This window comes from Channa argus, chromosome 13 (genome assembly GCF_033026475.1).
Source record: "Channa argus isolate prfri chromosome 13, Channa argus male v1.0, whole genome shotgun sequence".
Classification (NCBI taxonomy): Eukaryota; Metazoa; Chordata; class Actinopteri; order Anabantiformes; family Channidae; genus Channa; species Channa argus.
Window position 1 is genome coordinate 13,402,639 of NC_090209.1, and position 17,987 is coordinate 13,420,625.

The window sequence follows — 17,987 nt, forward strand, 5'->3', positions numbered from 1 at the left end:
AGGTGGACAAATAATATTAAGTCCCGGATCCCGGAAGTGAATTGCCTTTTTGCTACTAAGGGCACACTTGCATTTTCCACTAGCACAGTTTTACATTACATACATACCATTATTTATGCCGTGTCACCACTATGGGACCCTTGTCAACGTCTACGGTAAGATTTGGCATATAGCATGACACACTACATTGGAAAGGTGTTGGATAGGGGTACCAGTTATCAGGTTGGCTTATTCGCTATTGTTAGCTAAATAGCATTAGCATCTAGGTTACGATAGCTACATCCGAGCGCTGCAAAATTGCCTTATGTTTAAATAAAAATAAACAGTAGTCCAACTTTCAGTCGTGAATGCAGGTAAAACTTAACGTAACTTTAGACTATGTTGCAGCAATTGGTTAATGACGTGTTTATATATCTAGAGACGATTAGCCATATTAGCTTTAGTGTCAAACCACATTACTTGTAAAGTTTAGAAAACATTAATGTTAATAAAGATATACAAAAGCAACGAAAACGCTTCTCTGCCACGACGTTGAAGTTAGCTACTGATTCATAGCTACGTCTACTCCTCAGACCACACGGTTTCCATTAATGGTAAAGACTTTGGCTAGGATACCAAATGCAATTTGGCAGAAAAAAAAGCGCTCCAAGTCTCTCAGTATTGTATGTGTGCTTAGCGTCGCTCTTCAATCTCTTCTTGCTGCTTATTGTTTACCGTGTCTCCACAGGTGAGAAGAATTGAAAACGCATTGAGACTCCTGCTTTGACCTCAGCTGGATGCAGTTTATCAAACCATGTTGGTGACAGCGTATCTTGCCATCATTTTCCTGCTAGCCCTGTGTGTTGGCCTGGAGCTCACAGCACGCCGCCTCACCCCTCCACAGGCTGCCCCTACTGCTGTAGCTAATCCAGCTTTCCGTCGCTTTCAGAGTATATTCCTCCGGGCATACCTTTTGGCGTTGTGGGCAGACTGGCTCCAAGGTCCTTACCTCTACAAACTTTACCGACACTACAGCTTCCTGGAATCACAAATAGCCATCTTATATGTCTGTGGTCTGGCATCCTGTGTTCTATTTGCACCATTTTCAGGCTGGCTCCCTCAAGCCTTGGGCCGCAGACAGACATGTCTTCTTTTCTGCTTGTCTTATTCTGCTTGTTGTCTCACCAAACTGTCCAGAGACTACTTTGTTTTGATTGTGGGCCGTGTTTTGGGGGGCCTGTCCACGTCTCTGCTTGCTACCACATTTGAAGCCTGGTACGTGCATCGGCATTTGGAAGTTCATGATTTTCCCAAGGAATGGATTCCGGCTACCTTCACCAAAGCTGCTACCTGGAACCATGGGCTTGCTGTAGGAGCAGGGCTGGTGGCTAACTTGCTGGCTGAATGGCTCCACCTTGGGCCAGTGGCTCCATTTCTTCTGGCTGTCCCCTGCCTGGTGTGCTGTGCCTGGGTGGTTCTGACAAACTGGGGGAAAGAAGAGGTTGAAGGAGGTCCGGAAGGGGACAAACAGACACTGCTACTTGGCACACCAAATGGAGGTGTGACCCGTTTGACTGCGAAAGCCAGGTTCTCACGCAGCTGCCATGAGGGGCTGCGCTGCCTGCTTTCTGACAGGAGAGTCATGCTCTTGGGTGGAGTCCAGGCACTGTTTGAAAGTGTCCTCTACATTTTTGTGTTCTTGTGGACCCCGGTACTGGACCCTCATGGGCCTCCCTTAGGAATAGTGTTTTCTTGCCTGATGGCTGCTAGTATGGCTGGATCTTTGTTGTACCGTCTTGCCACTTCCACTCGCTACCGTCTACAACCAGGCCATGTGCTATGTCTGGCTGTACTGATGGCCTTTTTCTCTTTTTTCATGCTGACCTTTTCCACTGCCCCCGGCCAGCCTAGACCTCATGAATCTTTTCTGGCCTTCCTGTTACTGGAGCTGGCCTGTGGACTTTACTTTCCTGCAGTAAGCTTTCTCCAGGGCCGGGTGGTCCCAGAGGAGAAGCGGGCTGGTGTGCTGGCCTGGTTCCGGCTGCCTCTGCACCTGCTGGCCTGCCTAGGACTGCTGGCCCTCCATGGGGAGGTATCGGGAACAGGTGGAGGGGAGGCTGGCAGCGGCACCAGACACATGTTTGGAGGCTGTGCAGTCATGATGCTGGCAGCTTTGATGGCAGTTGTTAGTCTGTTCACCTTGGGCAGAAATGACACAGACCTGAGGCTGGAGGGAAACAGAGGGGAGTCAGATGGGTACTGAGAAGCTGAGCCACAGATGCATTTATGCTCGCTTTTAAATGTATTGTGACAATTTTGTTCTATTCATAGGTGAAGGAAATAAAGTCAAAACAGTGTTTTGTATGTTTTAAATTGTTCCTTATTTGTTCCTTTATATTAACTACTTGTTTCTTTAGTGACACTTTGGGAACAAGGCTATTCCTTGTTGTCAGCTAAATTTCTGGAAAAGTAGTCAGCCATGTATAAAACTCATTCCTTTAATATTTTAAGATCAATGTCCTCATTGTGTCCAGCTATAGGGGGTGGGATGATGTGTTTTGATATAATTTATTTCTTCTGTTAGCTCGGAATGTGGAAGTGTCATGAAAATTATTATTATTATTATTATTATTACAAACATGAAATTACACAGAACTGAATGAACATTCACAGAAATTAGGTCTTGACTAGAATCTAGACCCCTATCTGAATAGCATTTCTTGCAATACTTCTTCCACTTTATACTTCATTTGTTCCTACCATCTAGCTACTTTATGTTTAAAATAAATCCACAGTAGGTCAGTTTTAGTTTGAATATTGATACAAATATACCAAAGACTTTTATTATTATTATTATTATTATTATTAAGGCGTCTTTGTATTATTCTGCATCCTCATTTTAATCTAACAGTTTGGATGAATGTCAGTAATGAATACCTTAACTGATTGTATTTTTTTAATTCTTTTATTCAAAGCTGCTTTTGTTTCGAATGATTCAAACACAAGATTCCAATTCAGAAAAAAAAAAAACATTTTAATTTAGGTGCAAATCTGGAAAATCCACAATATTTAGCCTCTGCAGTCTCCCCCTCCTGCTTCTTGCTGCAGACCAAACTTCCCGACTTCTCTCTTAATGCATCATGCAGACATCCATCCTCCCCATTTTCATGGTGATGTGGTACAGTCCCTGCTTTCCTCTATGGGGCAGCTTCACCTGGATGTTACTAGAACATCCGTCCACGGGGGAGGGAGGGGGAACCGATTCTTAACTGCGTGTTTTCGGGATTACATCACTAAATCGTCACGGGTTTTTCAGTCTGAGCAGGCAAGAACGAAACTGTCCATCCAAAGTCCTTTCTCATCGCTGTCATACGTAGCTAAACCCTGCAAAAAGAACAACATCAAGAGAGGAGACACCAGAGACCCACTGACTGGTTGGCATACTGAACAACATAACCTACTGCAGAACGACGAGCCGGCATCATGACACAGGGCAAGGTATGAGCTCACTGTTGTAATTTAGTTAAACTTTCCGTCCTCATCCAAGATTAATTGCGATTATAGAAGCAATTTTGTATTGTCAGTGTAAGACTGTGTGTCGCAAATAATTATGTAACCGTTGCACACGTCTCTAGGCCATTCTTTTAGATTTAACTTTATTGTCATCACACAAGTGCAAGGCAATGAAATTCTGTTTAATATTTAACCAGAAGTGTAATAAGCTATATTATGTACAAGATGGTCACTATTATTACTATAATTACACTATTATGGACTAATATATAGATGGAAGTACTGTGGACATAATATAAAGGTGAAAATACTATGGACATGATGTACAGATGAATGTGTGTTATCAGATGTTTGACTCAGCAGAAACTATAAACATTTATATATAAGTATGTGCAAATTGTTCCATTACATTAAAAATAACATAAGATAGTATTCAGAATATGGATGAGTGAAATGAATGAGGATTTGGACCAGTGTCGGAGATGGATACAGTTCAATGTTTATACGTGCAAGGGAGATGAGTGTGTAGGGGAGTGAGAGCTCAGCGGGGGGCAGAGTTCAGTAATGTAGCAGCTGTGGGAAAGAAGCAGTTCCTTAGTCTGGTGGTTTTTGTCCAGAGGTTCCTGAAGAGCCTCTCGGAGTGCAGGATGTTAAACAGTCAATGGGAATGGTAAGAGGAGTCCTTGAGAATGCTGCGAGCACGGCGCAGGCAGCGTTTCCTCTGGAATTCCTGAATGGCTGGAGGTGGAGGTCCTGTGATGTTTGCTGCAGTGCCTTGCGCTCAGCAACAGTGCAGTTCCCTTGCCAGACTGTGATACCTCTGGTGATGATGCTCTCTATCGCACAGCAGTAGAAGTTCACCAGGATGCCTGAAGACAGGTAGTTCTTTTTCAGTGTCCTCAACAAGAAAAGTCGCCGGTGAGCCTTCTTGACCAGACTGGAGCTGCTGGTGTTCCAGGACAGGTCCTCTGAGATGTGGATCCCCAGGAACCTAAAGCTAGTGACAAGTTCAACAGCCATCCCATTCATGTGGATGGGGTCATGTGCGTCTCTGTTCTTCCTTCTAAAGTCCGCAATGATCTCCTTAGTCTTGGTGGAGTTAAGGAGCAGGTTACTGTCCACGCAGCCAGGTGTTGTAACTCCTCCTTGTAGGCTAAATCATCGTTGTCTCTTATGTAGTGGGTGCTAATGCTCCCAGTATTCTTCTCATGGATGTGACCATGTGACAACTGGCAGTCATGACTGTACAAGCCAGGAGCACAGGACAAAAGAATGTACATGGAGGAGCAAGTAACCAAGTAGCCTGCTGAGTCTCTTTGGTTGGGATGTATTGTCGCAATATTAGACTTGGAGCCAGATGCAGACCACAGGAAGCCTTGTGCAACAATGGGGTTTATTTCAATAAATAATGTTAAGACTAGAGTGGTGAGTGGAAAAGACAAGGGGACAGCCACCTGAGCAATGAAAAACATTAGCCATAAGTTGGAAGGTAACAATACATCTAAACTCTATAGAATGTATAACAGTCATTGTAGAGCTATAGTGGAATATTATGAATTATAACTTTAAGATGCATGCATTCACAGTTATATTAGTTATATGATTACCTACATGATACATGACACATACATTACAAAACCAGTAGGATCCAAATCATTTTACAATAAGCACAAAAAAAGGGTTACTTTTTGTTCTAAAATATCTACTTATGTTTTCTAAAATGAGTAACAGATCATGAAATAAAAGAATTCAAATTGTTCATCTTTTTCAGCTCTCAGTTGCAAACAAAGCCACCAATGGCTCCTCCAGTGGACAGGCCTTAGTGTCACCAACTCCACCTAGCTATGACGAAGCCACAGCAGGTATGACAACACATTATTGTTCTATGTTTGTCATTGTTTTTAACAAATATATTGAACAATGCCTGTCACGTTGTGGAATGGTGCTGTAGAAAAGCAATTAGTTATAAGAACATGTGAGCTGAAAATGCATTGTAAGTGTAAATGTGTTCTCAAGGTACCTCTGCTCCTTGCTATAATGATGTTGAGATGCTCACAGAGTTTACCTGGGATGACCGCAACATCAGGAGGATCTTTATCCGTAAGGTATCAAAAGCTTTATTAGGCATATTGATGACATTATTAAATGTGTTTGGGATGCTGTGCACCATTGTATTTATCCAAGATGAACATTGTTAAACTTTAGAGGCCAGATCTTTTCACTTTAAGATGTTTTCTTTTAGGTGTACACCATCTTGATGATCCAACTTTTGGTCACTCTCGCTATTGTGGCCCTTTTCACATTCTGGTGAGGCCAGTCTTTTTCAAATATCTCTTATATGTATACCCATTCACGGAGTTTACTTACTACGACTCTGCTTCTTTTAGTGACCCTGTAAAGGGCTACATTCAAAGCAACCCTGGGTGGTACTGGGCTTCTTAGTAAGTAGAAAGTTTTGACAGTTGCAAAACAGTAGACACTTACATTTCTGGTTCATCTCACTTTTATCTCACAACATATCTGACAATATTTTTGTTGTTTAACAGCGCTGTGTTCTTTGTCACATACCTGACTCTATCTTGCTGCACTGCACCAAGGTAAAATAAGAATTAAAGTAATAAATACAATTTTAAAATACAAATTTAATTTTTGACATTATATATATATATATATATATATATATATATATATTTAAAGATATTCCTCACTTCTACAGGAGACAGTTTCCATGGAATCTGATTTTGCTTGCCATCTTTGTAAGTACAATAATGACATTTGCAAATTTTTTATACACATTTCCAGACACTGAATTCTCTGTTGTTTTGTTTTTTACACTAAATCAAACCTATGGACTGAGGTTTAAAATTCTATAATGTAGATTCATAAATGGTCTGTTAATGTACACTTTTATTATTAAATATATAATAAAATTATGTTGGTTGATAGCAAAAATGAGCAGATACTTTTTCTGGAAAAGGAATGCCCTTCATTTAGGACTTTCCAGAAACATAGTGACATTTAAACGTATTTCTGCATTTTTCGCATGTTTATCATGTTTCTTATTACAGACCCTGTCCCTCTCCTACATGACAGGGATGTTGTCCAGGTATACTCTTATTTGCTTATTTTTGACTTTTTTTACTTAGTGTTTGTCTTGTGCTGGCTATGCATGCATTTCTTAGACATTCATTTGATAGCAATGTATTAGTACAGTAGTAAGTGAGTTAGTGTACGTGGCCAGTAATGTAGAGCTATATAGTAAATATTTTGTAAAGAAAACTTTAGAATATTTTCAATAAGGTGTGCATGCTTCTTGTTATTTAATAGTTACTATAACACCAAGTCAGTGGTGATGTGCCTGGGCATCACAGTAGCAGTCTGTCTCGTTGTTACACTCTTCAGCTTCCAAACCAAGGTGAGAAAAATACCACCTTTTCCTTTTCTGACCCAACTTTTTAATTAAATATACAGAATACAGTATGCAGGATTGAGAGTGAAAACCCTCTGTGCGTGTCAGTGTCATGCTGGTGGATTAAAACATGAGGTTTGATTTCATGTGCTTTCTTCTTACAGTTTGATGTGACATCATACCAAGGTGTGCTCTTTGTCTTCTGCATGGTTATGTTCATTTCTGGAATAGTGTTGGCACTCGTTCTTCCCTTTCAATATGTGAGTATGATTTTCCAAAACAAGCAATTACACCATTTGAGTGTTATTTATGACCAGAACGTGAAGGATTTTGACATGTATCAAATACAAATGTAAATTTTGCAATTGTCCCATTGTATATAAATTATTTTTTGGAAAGTGTGCTTTTCAAGGGCTGCTCTAAATACTCGAATCACATCCAATCACGTAATTTTTGTCATTTAGGTACCCTGGTTAGATTCTGTCTATGCTGTCTTGGGAGCCATACTGTTTACCATGGTAAGAGTACAGACACTTTTTTCTCATTATTATTAAAAAGGTTGTATCAGAATAAAAACTAAACAAAAGGATGTCTTACTTTGCTGTTTTTTTTTTTTCTGTTCTAGTTTTTGGCATTTGACACCCAGCTACTCATGGGGAACAAGCGATACACTATGAGTCCAGAAGAGTATGTCTTTGCCACTCTTAATATCTACCTGGATATCATCTACATCTTTTCCTTCTTCCTCCAAATCTTTGGAACAAAACGAGAGTAACTCATCACTCTTACCTTCTAACCTACAAACAAAAAATACACCAGTATGTAGATGTAGGCAAAGTCCTTTAATGTTTTGGCTATTGTGATATCAGTGCTTCCAACTGTAACTGTACTTTTTGCCTGCTACTTATAAGGTAATAAAACGTGTACTTGTATAGCTATACATGTACATAGATATTATTTCAGTAGTCATCCACACAAGATGTCTGTTTCCACCTCCACCTAGCTTTACCAGCTAGAAACATTTAGTAAGTCCGTGTTATTGCTCCAGCAAACGTAGGTAAAACTTTTTGTGAGTGCCCCTGAAGCAGCATGGGTGCCTCATGTTCATGCTTGCTTTGGTATTACAAATTTCCTGCAAACAACAAACCTCCATGCTCCTAAAAAGACATTTGATTTATGATGCAAAATGCATGGCCCTTACAAAAGCCCCAACTATGCCAAGTCCAATCACCCCATAACTGGACTACTGCCGTTGGCTTTGGCTTACCAATGGGAAGTAAGGGTGTAAAAATGAAACATATATTTTCCCAGTGTTTTCTTTCATATCTGGCAATATCTCAGTACTGTGAGGTATAAGAAAGTCTCTCACAGTTTGAAGTTACATAAAAAATTGTTGTATGCTGGGTTTGGGTTTTTGATGCTTTTCGCTGCCTTGATTTGTTACTCATATACAATATATACTGTGAGATCAATATGTTGATTTTTGTTCAGTTTAAAAGTGAAAATGTTATTGATTACATTTATATTGATGCAGTGTGTATAGTTACTGTGTTGTTTATCTACTGTGTGATTTTACTTAAAGAATGAAGATTGTTTACACTATTTATTTCAAGAAACGTATTTTGTTTGATCAAATCTTGATTGTGAGCATTATAGTTATTGGTCCTACTGTTATTGAAACTTATTTGGTTTGTGGCATATGATAATTAAATATACAAATAACAGTGCCACAAGTGCACGGATTTACAGTAACTTTTGATAAGGACTACATTTGTTGAGCTTGAATGCCCTATCTCGTGTCATTTGAAGTTTATTTTTTTATGACGGAGTGATATATTTTAGAAAGTGTGTGAAATAAAATGGTTAAAGCTTAAAATAGATTTATTAGTCTTCTTAAACTGCTTTGGATTACTGCTCAATAATACTGATGCAGCAGAGCATTGGTTTAAGAGCACCCTGAATTGTATCTGTATTATTGGCGATTTCATGAAGAGTGAACATGTATGAACGTACAAAGCGGTTCTTTAATGAGTTATCTTTGTCAACCGTTGATGCAAAACTTCATGTAAGAACATTTTTTAAAACAACATGCCACTTTTCAGCAGGATAGGACAAAAAAAGGTGTAATATCAGTTTTATAATTTCATAATTTCTTTTTGTCAGTTTCTTTATATTTTATTTTCTGAATTGTTTCTATTATACAGTAAAATCAACTGCAAAAAAATATTCATTCTAATGATTCATATTTATCTGGCTTTTTAGTCTGTACAAATTAGTCATTAAAGATAATAACATGCTACCTAAGGATTATATGTAGGTAATGTTCTGCTGCTTGGGCAGGGAATGTGGTGTGTGTTTTGATGCAAAGATGACATACTAATTGTCCAAACAAAACCATGATGATCCCTTTGAGGGTCCTCACTCATTGTTCAGTACGCTGCCTATGATATTATGTCATACAGAGTAGTGCAACCTGTTTTGTATTTTATAACTTTTGTTAGATTACATTATAAAAATAACATGAGGTATATGCAACACATCTTATTGGCTTGCATGTTTGCTAATTTAACTAGTTGACTCTCATTGCTCTAACCTTTTTGAATTATGTTTGGATCAATTATGAATGTTCGGTCCCCTGAAAACACTCTTTATGTAATGGGTGTATTAAGGGAAAAATAACAGTGGATCTATGACTTATGTGTTTGGTGTAAAGCTAATCTACCTCTAATTATATAAACAAATGTTGATAGGAAAATCAAAAAGGAACAATGCTATTTTTACATATGCAATGGTGTTTGTAGACGGAGAGTAATGCCAAACAATAACGTGCATGTGGCGCGTGCATGTGGCGCGTACATGTGATTGTTTTATCAAGTCAATGCCGGCGGGTGTGACGTGAAATTAAATTGTCTCCCGAGCCTGCAATGAACCAGTAAATCTCTGGTACACTGACGTTTAAGGAATCCTATTGTCCAATCACAGAGTGCGATAGTGGAGCGCCTCGTTCAGCCATGTTGTGGTTTTGAATAAGGAAGAAGCGGGAGATGTTATTCTTCAACGAGTTTATATGCAATTTAAAGTCACGTTAATGATATATAAATGAGTTAGGGTGTGAATCAAAATGATAATAGTTTTTCCTGACGCGCCGGTTGCGTATTATCGCATTCCTATCAGAAATTAAACATAATTCAACAAATTAGCCGTGCAGCTAGCAACATTAGCTAGTAAGCAGTTAGCATAGCGTGCTAGCTAGCTGAATTATCTGCTAACTAGCTAACGGATAGCTCGTTTAGTGGGAAAATAAAACTATAATTGTGAGGAGTGTTGGTCTCTGAAGTAGTCTCAGCTAAATCGCCTTTGTCGAAGTAAATACATCCGCTTTCTTTCGGTTGATAGCATTGACAGGTAGGCTGGAGGCATCAAAAGCGATTTATTTTTGAAGCAGCGGCGCTATTTCTAAAACTTTTGAGTCATGTTGAATAAAATCTACGGATGGATAGAAACAAGTTTTGCCAATCTCCGCAATGATGTCCCCACTGCGGAACACTCAGGTGAACACCGGGCCCCGGGAGATAGTCAGATGAGAAGGAAAAGACCACTTGAATGGTATGAGCTGTAACAACATTTTTCATTGTATAACGCTAGCTATTCCTCAGTGTGTGTTTAAAAAGACTTGCCAAAATGTCCCCAAGTTGCTTTGAAGTTATGAAATGAGTCTATTTACAGTTTCGGCAGAGCCGCCATTTATAGCTTAAATGGTTATTCATCGTTTTAACCATTTAGTATGATGTGGTAAAACTGTTTTATAGTTTGGCGAAATAAATGTCATTGACGGTAAAGCATCGATCTGTGTTTTACCCTAAGTTTGGAAGATGGACATAACATCGATCAAGACGGCATAATGATAAAGAAATCACGAATGGGTAATTGCATTTGTCACATCGTTAATAGTTAAGATGCAACAACACACAGCCTTAGTCAAATCAGTGATACCCATTTTACATTCTTGTCTGTCTGATGTCTGTTTCAAATCAAGGGGATCTTATTGACACTGTCAAGATTGCAGCTGAAGGGGTAAAAAGTCATAGCACCAACGTGGCTACATGGATGAGGAACAATGTAAGCCCTACTTTGAGAAATATACTGCCTACCTCCCCTGGTCCTCCACCTCAAGAACATCAGCCACAGCCCTCAACATCAGCAGCAGTCTGGGCAGGGAGGCCGGTAAGGAGTGAATTTTTAGGGGCTTAGCGCAAGCTTGTTGATACAGATTTTACTCTTATTTAAACATGAATGTGTTTGGTTTGAGGTCATTGAAAGGAACTCCCTGAATGACACGTTTGCTGCTCCCTCAACAACTTTGGAGTGGAAAACATCAAAATCAGGTAAGATTATCCCCTTAATCATTATGACTGCATCGAGGTAGCTAGGGTTTGTGCAGGTGTTGGGCTCTTGGAGAGAAGTTAATTGCTCTACTGTCTTTTTTTGTTGTTGTTGTTATTTTTAGAATGGTTGCGTAGTGAGAAGTCCACGATGGGATCAAAAGTCTGCAGGCGGCAAGTGTGTATGAATCCTATACATCGTGAAGCGGCGAAAACAAATGGACACTCCGTTAACTTGCCACCCTCAATCACCTCTACACTGCAACCCTCACCACGACTAGGCAGGTCCATAAACCTCAGACCATACGTGACCCAAAGGTAGTATTATTCTCTAGAAAAACTTTTGATATTTTTTTGTATTAGTGGTTGTTTTATGGCTTGCACTGTTGTCAGTTGGTGAAGTAGGGTTTATCAAAATGTAATATGTCTGTACTTTGTGCAGTGGCCCAGCCACAACAAGCAGCTCCTGCACCAGCATGTATGAGAAGACATTTCCCATCAAAGTGGTGCAGAGTCCAACGCACAGTACCTCATCTGGCCACATATACAGGGCCAGGCCCTGCTGCACAGCAATGGAGGTCAGACAATTGCACAATCATTTTCCATGTGACCCCTTTTAGTTTAGTTGTTGCATTTCTTTATAGATCTCATGGTTTTCCTTTGTTTGTGCAGTCCGTTTGTGAAGAAGAGAAGGAAGTGTACAGGCAGCTTCTGACCATAGTCTCTGGTGGCCAGTCGTCTTGCCTTCACAACGGTAGCTCACATGCCATCGTGAGGTCACACAGAGATTTGTACGTATATATACCAATACAGAATCTTTTATTAATGTCAGTCATGCTGGCCAACATGTATTATAGATATAGATAGGTAAAACATATTTTGGGTTGCATAGCTTCATGTACTTAGATTTAAAAACTGCACACAATTGCTGATATAGTAAAGTTTAACAGTGATTCTTTCTTAAAGCAAAACCATATTAATGTTAGGATATGTATTAAAGCCCAAGTAGAGCATAATCTGGGTATGTATTTACAGTTGTGCCTTTCTTGAGCAATATTCTTTTAATTCCACTTATACTTTATAGCTGGAATTGACTTAAAAGGATAACAGCTAGTAGTGAATATTCATCTTTACTGCGAATACAAAGTCCAAATACAGTTAAATTGTGTATTCATTTGCAGAGATTTATGAAATTCTGTTCTCACTTTGTCTTTATGGGGTACTGAGCATTTGTTTAAATAATTCTGTTCCTCTCCATTTAACCCTTCCATTATGCCTAAACTGTATTTAAATGGTGCCTGCTCTGTCATCTGCTTTTTCCTCTCTCATTTTTATCAGTACCAGCTTTCTGACCACCAGCCACAGACTGTTACAGTTTTCTTCCCCAACTGGGTCAGCAGCAGCAGGAACTTCAGATGGACCCAGCAGTCCCCCCAGCCCAAGGGGGATGTCAAGCCAGAGCTCCAGCAACCTCCCTAGCCCAGTGGGGGCCTCCAGCAAGCCACCCACGATACAAACCTGGTCTCTGGACACTGACCTAAGCTCCAGCCAAGCAGCTACTCTTACATCAGTTCCCTCCCCATCTGCTTTGCAGGATAACTCTTCTCAGGACACGCAATCATCAGGTCGGATTGTGTGTACACTTAATGTACACATTATGTAGACAAAAGTTAATTGTGTCTTCTGAATTTTAATCTTCTTGTCTTTATTTTTAGCATATGATGGTGACTCTGTAATTATTGTAAATGAGCAAAAGGGCAAAAAGCAAGATGGTTCAAGGTTAGTATTTGTTGACATGATCTAAAAGTAGTCAACATACAATGATTTCATTATGAAGCCGTCAGTTTAAAGACTTTGAAAATTAAGTGTGGGGGTTTTAGGAGCAGTACAATATACAGTCAGAAAAACCTTAATCAAAACAAGTTTTGTGATAAACAATAACATATACCTCTGTTACTACAGTGTGCCATGTTTCCAGGCTGAGTTATGGATCAAAGAATTGTGAGTACATGCTGTTGAATTTAATCATATGGCTGCTAAGTTCTTTAGCAGCTAGCTAATTGATTTTAATTGTATAGATCCTAAATAAAACATGTTTTTATATATATATATATCACTAGGACAAGTATGTATGACTCTCGGGCAAGAGAAAGAAGGCGACACATAGAAGAGCAGGAGGCCCTGGCTGCTAAGCTACTGCGACAGGTGACTGTGCTAATAAAACACTGTCTCAGATTCGGTTTGATCATAAATGTTTTTTGTTTTTTTTAAAACTTCTGTTATTTCAGATTGTTTTATGTTATTTGTTCTTAGCGCTTGTCTGAAGAGGGACAGTGCAGCCCAGATGTGGAGGTCCATGTTCGAGTTCCTTTGGAGAAGGAGGTTCCTTTGACTCCTGTGATAGAAGAGCCAAAGCCTATAGAAGAAAAAACAGAATTCCCTGAACTCACCGAGGTATATTTATTGTAATTTCAGTAGCAATCCAGTTGGATGTGCACAGTAACTAAATGTTTGTCTAAATTATGTTTTGTTTTTTTGTTTTTTTCTTTGTGCTATAGGTTGTTTTACAGTATTTAGAGATGTTCTGGGCTATTTCCACTGATCAGAGTTAAAAGTCCTACTTTTAAATACTTTGTCTTGTTTTAGCTGCTTTAAAGATTTTTGGAACAAATTCATTGGTAATGAGTGCAATATTTAAGATTGTTCATGTCTTGTTCTGTTAAGGCAATGGAGGCTGAGGTAAACAGGGCGCTGAGAGGAGGTAGTCCTCATGAAGTATTAAGTGAAGGGTTTGGTCTTAGCCTTACACGCAAAGACCTGCAGACCCTCAGCAACCTCAACTGGCTCAATGACGAGGTGAGTGAACACGATCCTTTCCTTTGTTATTGTTAACGATACACAATAATACAAAAAAAACATGACAAGACTGTATTGTTCATGTAGAATTTGTGATATAACGGACCCACAATTAATTGAGTCTTTCTTTCCTTAATTTCTCAGGTGATCAACTTTTACATGAACCTGCTGGTTGAGCGCAGTAAGAATCCCAGGCTGCCATCAGTTAATACGTTCAACACTTTTTTCTACCCCAAGCTCCGCAGCAGTGGCTACTCTGCTGTTCGCCGCTGGACCAAAAAGATGGACATCTTTTCTAAAGACATCCTCTTGGTTCCTGTCCACTTGGGGGTGCACTGGTGCCTTTCGGTGAGTCTAAATGACCATTTTTATGACTATGGAGGAAGAAAATGGGATTTATATTGCAGTATTTTTATTCAGCAACTTTTTTGATCAGGTGGTGGATTTCCGGAAAAAGGCTATCATGTATTTTGATTCAATGGGAGGAACCAATGATGAGGCGTGCAAAATATTGTTGTAAGTTTCATTATCAGAAAAGATTTCTTTCTTGAATTACATATTTGGAGAGATAAATGTTTGCCAGGCAAATTGACTTTTGTGAGCAGTTAACATGCATAAATACTAAGTCATTTGTTTCCCTAGTGTATACCTGCAACAGGAAAGTAAGGACAAGAAGGGCAAAGAGCTTGATACCTCAGGCTGGACTCTGCACAGCAAAAAGAGCTATGTAAGTCCTATGTGAATAAGGGCTTGTCTGTTTCTCAGTGTTGTCACATGTCAAGCTGTCGTCTAATACATTTAATTAAAAAAAAATAATTCTACATGGTTTTCCATTAGTAAGCAGAAATTTCTAGGTTATACTTGTAGAACTAGTACTTGGCCAGTTTGTGTAAATCTATGCTTCCATGCAGCATTGTTACAGTGGACTACAATTACAATTAGTCATTTAATAGAACACTTATAACCAACATGATTAACAGTTTTTAGAAACAGCATAATAAGTAATTAGCTCACACCAGGGGCAACCTGGCTAGTCAAACCAGTGATTCTGTGGTTTGTGGGCGACTGCTCTAGCAACTCATCTACAGCTGCCTGCACTACTTTTTATTGTAAATCCATTACAGTTTTGTGTAAAGCAGTCAGCAGTTTGGTCGCCAGCAGTTAGTTGAAATGTAATGATGGAGGAAATATATGTGTTAAATGCAATTTATAACCGTGCACAAAGCCGAGAATTTCAATGAAAACAAAAGAGTGGAGTTACTGAAATGAGGGAATTCATTCGGGGCTGATGGAGAGACAGAACGCCTCTCGTACTACTAGATAAGAAGGAGATGCCTGTTTTATCTATTGGCATACAAGCCCCTTGTTTTCATTTGACCATCTATCAAGTGGCTACTACTGAAAAGCAACATGCCTGTTTACTTAAGTACACAAGTAGAATTGCATTATTTTATAAAATATATTTTTAGCCCCATTTTATGTTAACTACCAGAGGAGCAGCCTGCCCTGTAGGAATCTATTATGCCTGTTCCAGTCGTCTTGTTCTATTGAGCTGTTTACAGTTTTTTTTTTGTCTTACCAACTGTTTTTAACATTGTCACAAAAGACAGATTAGTTAAAGGGCAACTTCACCAATGTTTAACTTGCTTTCTATAGTTTTAGTTTAGTGTAAATGTACATTAATGCTTTTAACATTCCCTCTGACTTCCCTATATCAAAATATTTCTCTGCTTCTAGCTGAAAAACACCTCCAGATGACTTCACCTGAAGGAGTTTTTCATTATTGGGGTGCAGATTGACCATAAGCTAGACATATACAGATATTGTAATATAGGGACTTCAAAGGGAAATTTAATAGCGTTTATTTACATGAAGTAAACTAGAAGCAAAAGAAGCTAATTCAAAATCAGTGAAGGCATCCTTTAAAGCATTGATGCAAGGATACACCAGAGGTAAAAAAGAAGATATTTGTGACAAAAAAATGCTGTTTATTACCTATAAAGAATGCAGTTGCAAAATGTCTAATGCAGAAGGGAAACATCCCAAAGGTTAGAGTACATTTGTAATGCTTATTAGCATTTTCATTGCTTGTTTGCTCTCAGGAAATCCCTCAGCAGATGAATGGTAGTGACTGTGGAATGTTCACATGCAAGTATGCAGATTACATTACCAAAGACAAGAGAATCTCATTCACACAGGTAATTACCAACAGCATTTACACAGAGGAGTTTTATTTGGGAAATTGGCAATGACTCAGATGACATTTTCTTTTGATCCATAGACACACATGCCGTATTTCAGAAGAAGGATGGTATGGGAGATTCTGAATCGTAAGCTGTTGTGATGTCAGGAATGTGGACTTGTATGATCAGCTCACAGTGTTTAAAAATACAAATTGTAACATTCATATGGAAGCAGGATTCATTGACAATAGTACTGCTCTGGGAAAGACTTGTACACCAGCTCATCACATCAGGAACCAGCCCTGCTGTGCTCCTTCCCCTAAGGTCAGTCAAGCCCTTAGTTGATCTTGGCTGACAGGATGTTGCTGGAGCGTCAAAACACTGCCTCCTAGTCGTGTTCTCCAGTTCCTTTGATTGTGGTGCAACGATTGAGCATCAGTATAGCAGCTGAAACACTGCATGTTTTGTTTTTTGCAGCTGGTTTTGGAATCAGTCATGTACTGACCTACAGACCATACTCTGAGCAGCAACATTTGGTTTGAGGCAGACAAACAGTTTACAAGTTTTTGTCTTACGGGGGGATGAGTTTGTTATGCTGCATATTTACAATGACAGTAATACTATATTTTGATTCAACTGTCAGTATTTGATACTCATGGTATGTGCAAAATTTGAGTTTACCGTGAAAATATGCCCAAAAACAGAATTTTGAATGGCATTTAGTCTTGACAATTGGGCTCTTTGTATTTGAGATTTGTTATTTTTGGCAGAAATATGAACATTACAACTAAAACATTATTTTTGTAATACTTCTGATTAAATGCAAAGAATTCAAATGTGACATTGCCTCAGAGTATGATTTTTAAAGAAAACACTTTGTCTTACCTTGCAATAGCTTGTAATTGTGACAAGACAGACTTCAATACATCCTAAAGCAGTAAAATAAAAATGTTTGGCCATTTACTTTTTATTTTGTTAGCCTTGATAAAAGATTGTAACTTACCGTTCAAAGTCTATTTTATATATAAATCTCTTGTTTAATAGTAACATTTGGGTATATTCAGTATATTTTGAACTTTGTTTATACTTAAAATATATACAGCATCTTGACAGTGTAATATACTTTTTTTTACGTATCTTTATATTTTTATCTAGACCAAAATCTGTTTTGGCAATAAATTCTAATGCGGTGTGACTGTGTGTATCATTTGGGTTTCATATACAGTGCATCTATAAAGTATTCGCAGTACTTTACTTTTTCAACCTTTGTTATATTACAGCCTTATTCCTAATGGATCAAATTCATTATTTTCCTCAAAAAATACCCCTTAATAACAACACGAAAGACGTTTTTTTGAAATCTTTGCTAATTTATTAAATGAAAAATATCATATGCACATAATTATTCATGGCCTTTGTCTTGACACTCAAAATTGAGCTGTAGTGGATCCAGTTACTACATCTTGATTGGAGTCCAAATTCAGCTGTTTGGACATGATTCTGATAGCACTTTGCTTTGATGTTTTCTCCTTGACTTAGATTTTTGCTTGCCTTGTACCTCACTTTTCCAAAGTCCCTTTGGATAAAAGCATCTGCTAAATGTAAATGATTTGGAAAAGCACACACCTTTCTATATATGGTCCCACAGTTAACAGTGCATGTCAG

The 17,987-nt window shown here is 38.7% G+C and overlaps 3 protein-coding genes across 3 annotated transcripts; all 3 read left to right on the forward strand.

The window, feature by feature from the left end:
- Positions 1-12: 12 nt before the first annotated feature.
- mfsd5 (major facilitator superfamily domain containing 5) lies at positions 13-2,489 on the forward strand. The gene is made up of 2 exons (XM_067526399.1): positions 13-155; positions 728-2,489. Exon 2 carries the CDS (start codon positions 794-796, stop codon positions 2,240-2,242), a length of 1,449 nt encoding a protein of 482 aa, XP_067382500.1. The 5' UTR covers positions 13-155; positions 728-793; the 3' UTR covers positions 2,243-2,489.
- A 704-nt stretch (positions 2,490-3,193) lies between these two features.
- LOC137139331 (protein lifeguard 2-like) lies at positions 3,194-8,781 on the forward strand. The gene is made up of 12 exons (XM_067526401.1): positions 3,194-3,477; positions 5,264-5,354; positions 5,509-5,597; positions 5,735-5,799; positions 5,880-5,933; positions 6,039-6,089; positions 6,209-6,248; positions 6,561-6,598; positions 6,820-6,907; positions 7,066-7,161; positions 7,366-7,419; positions 7,527-8,781. Exons 1-12 carry the CDS (start codon positions 3,463-3,465, stop codon positions 7,674-7,676), a joined length of 831 nt encoding a protein of 276 aa, XP_067382502.1. The 5' UTR covers positions 3,194-3,462; the 3' UTR covers positions 7,677-8,781.
- Positions 8,782-9,886: 1,105 nt separating this feature from the next.
- senp1 (SUMO specific peptidase 1) lies at positions 9,887-17,514 on the forward strand. Its single transcript, XM_067526990.1, has 18 exons — positions 9,887-10,507; positions 10,766-10,824; positions 10,938-11,125; positions 11,211-11,286; positions 11,409-11,601; positions 11,726-11,861; positions 11,956-12,074; positions 12,622-12,908; positions 12,999-13,062; positions 13,246-13,284; positions 13,404-13,488; positions 13,597-13,737; positions 14,008-14,139; positions 14,284-14,487; positions 14,576-14,655; positions 14,782-14,866; positions 16,242-16,337; positions 16,421-17,514. Exons 1-18 carry the CDS (start codon positions 10,374-10,376, stop codon positions 16,481-16,483), a joined length of 2,181 nt encoding a protein of 726 aa, XP_067383091.1. The 5' UTR covers positions 9,887-10,373; the 3' UTR covers positions 16,484-17,514.
- Positions 17,515-17,987: the final 473 nt, after the last annotated feature.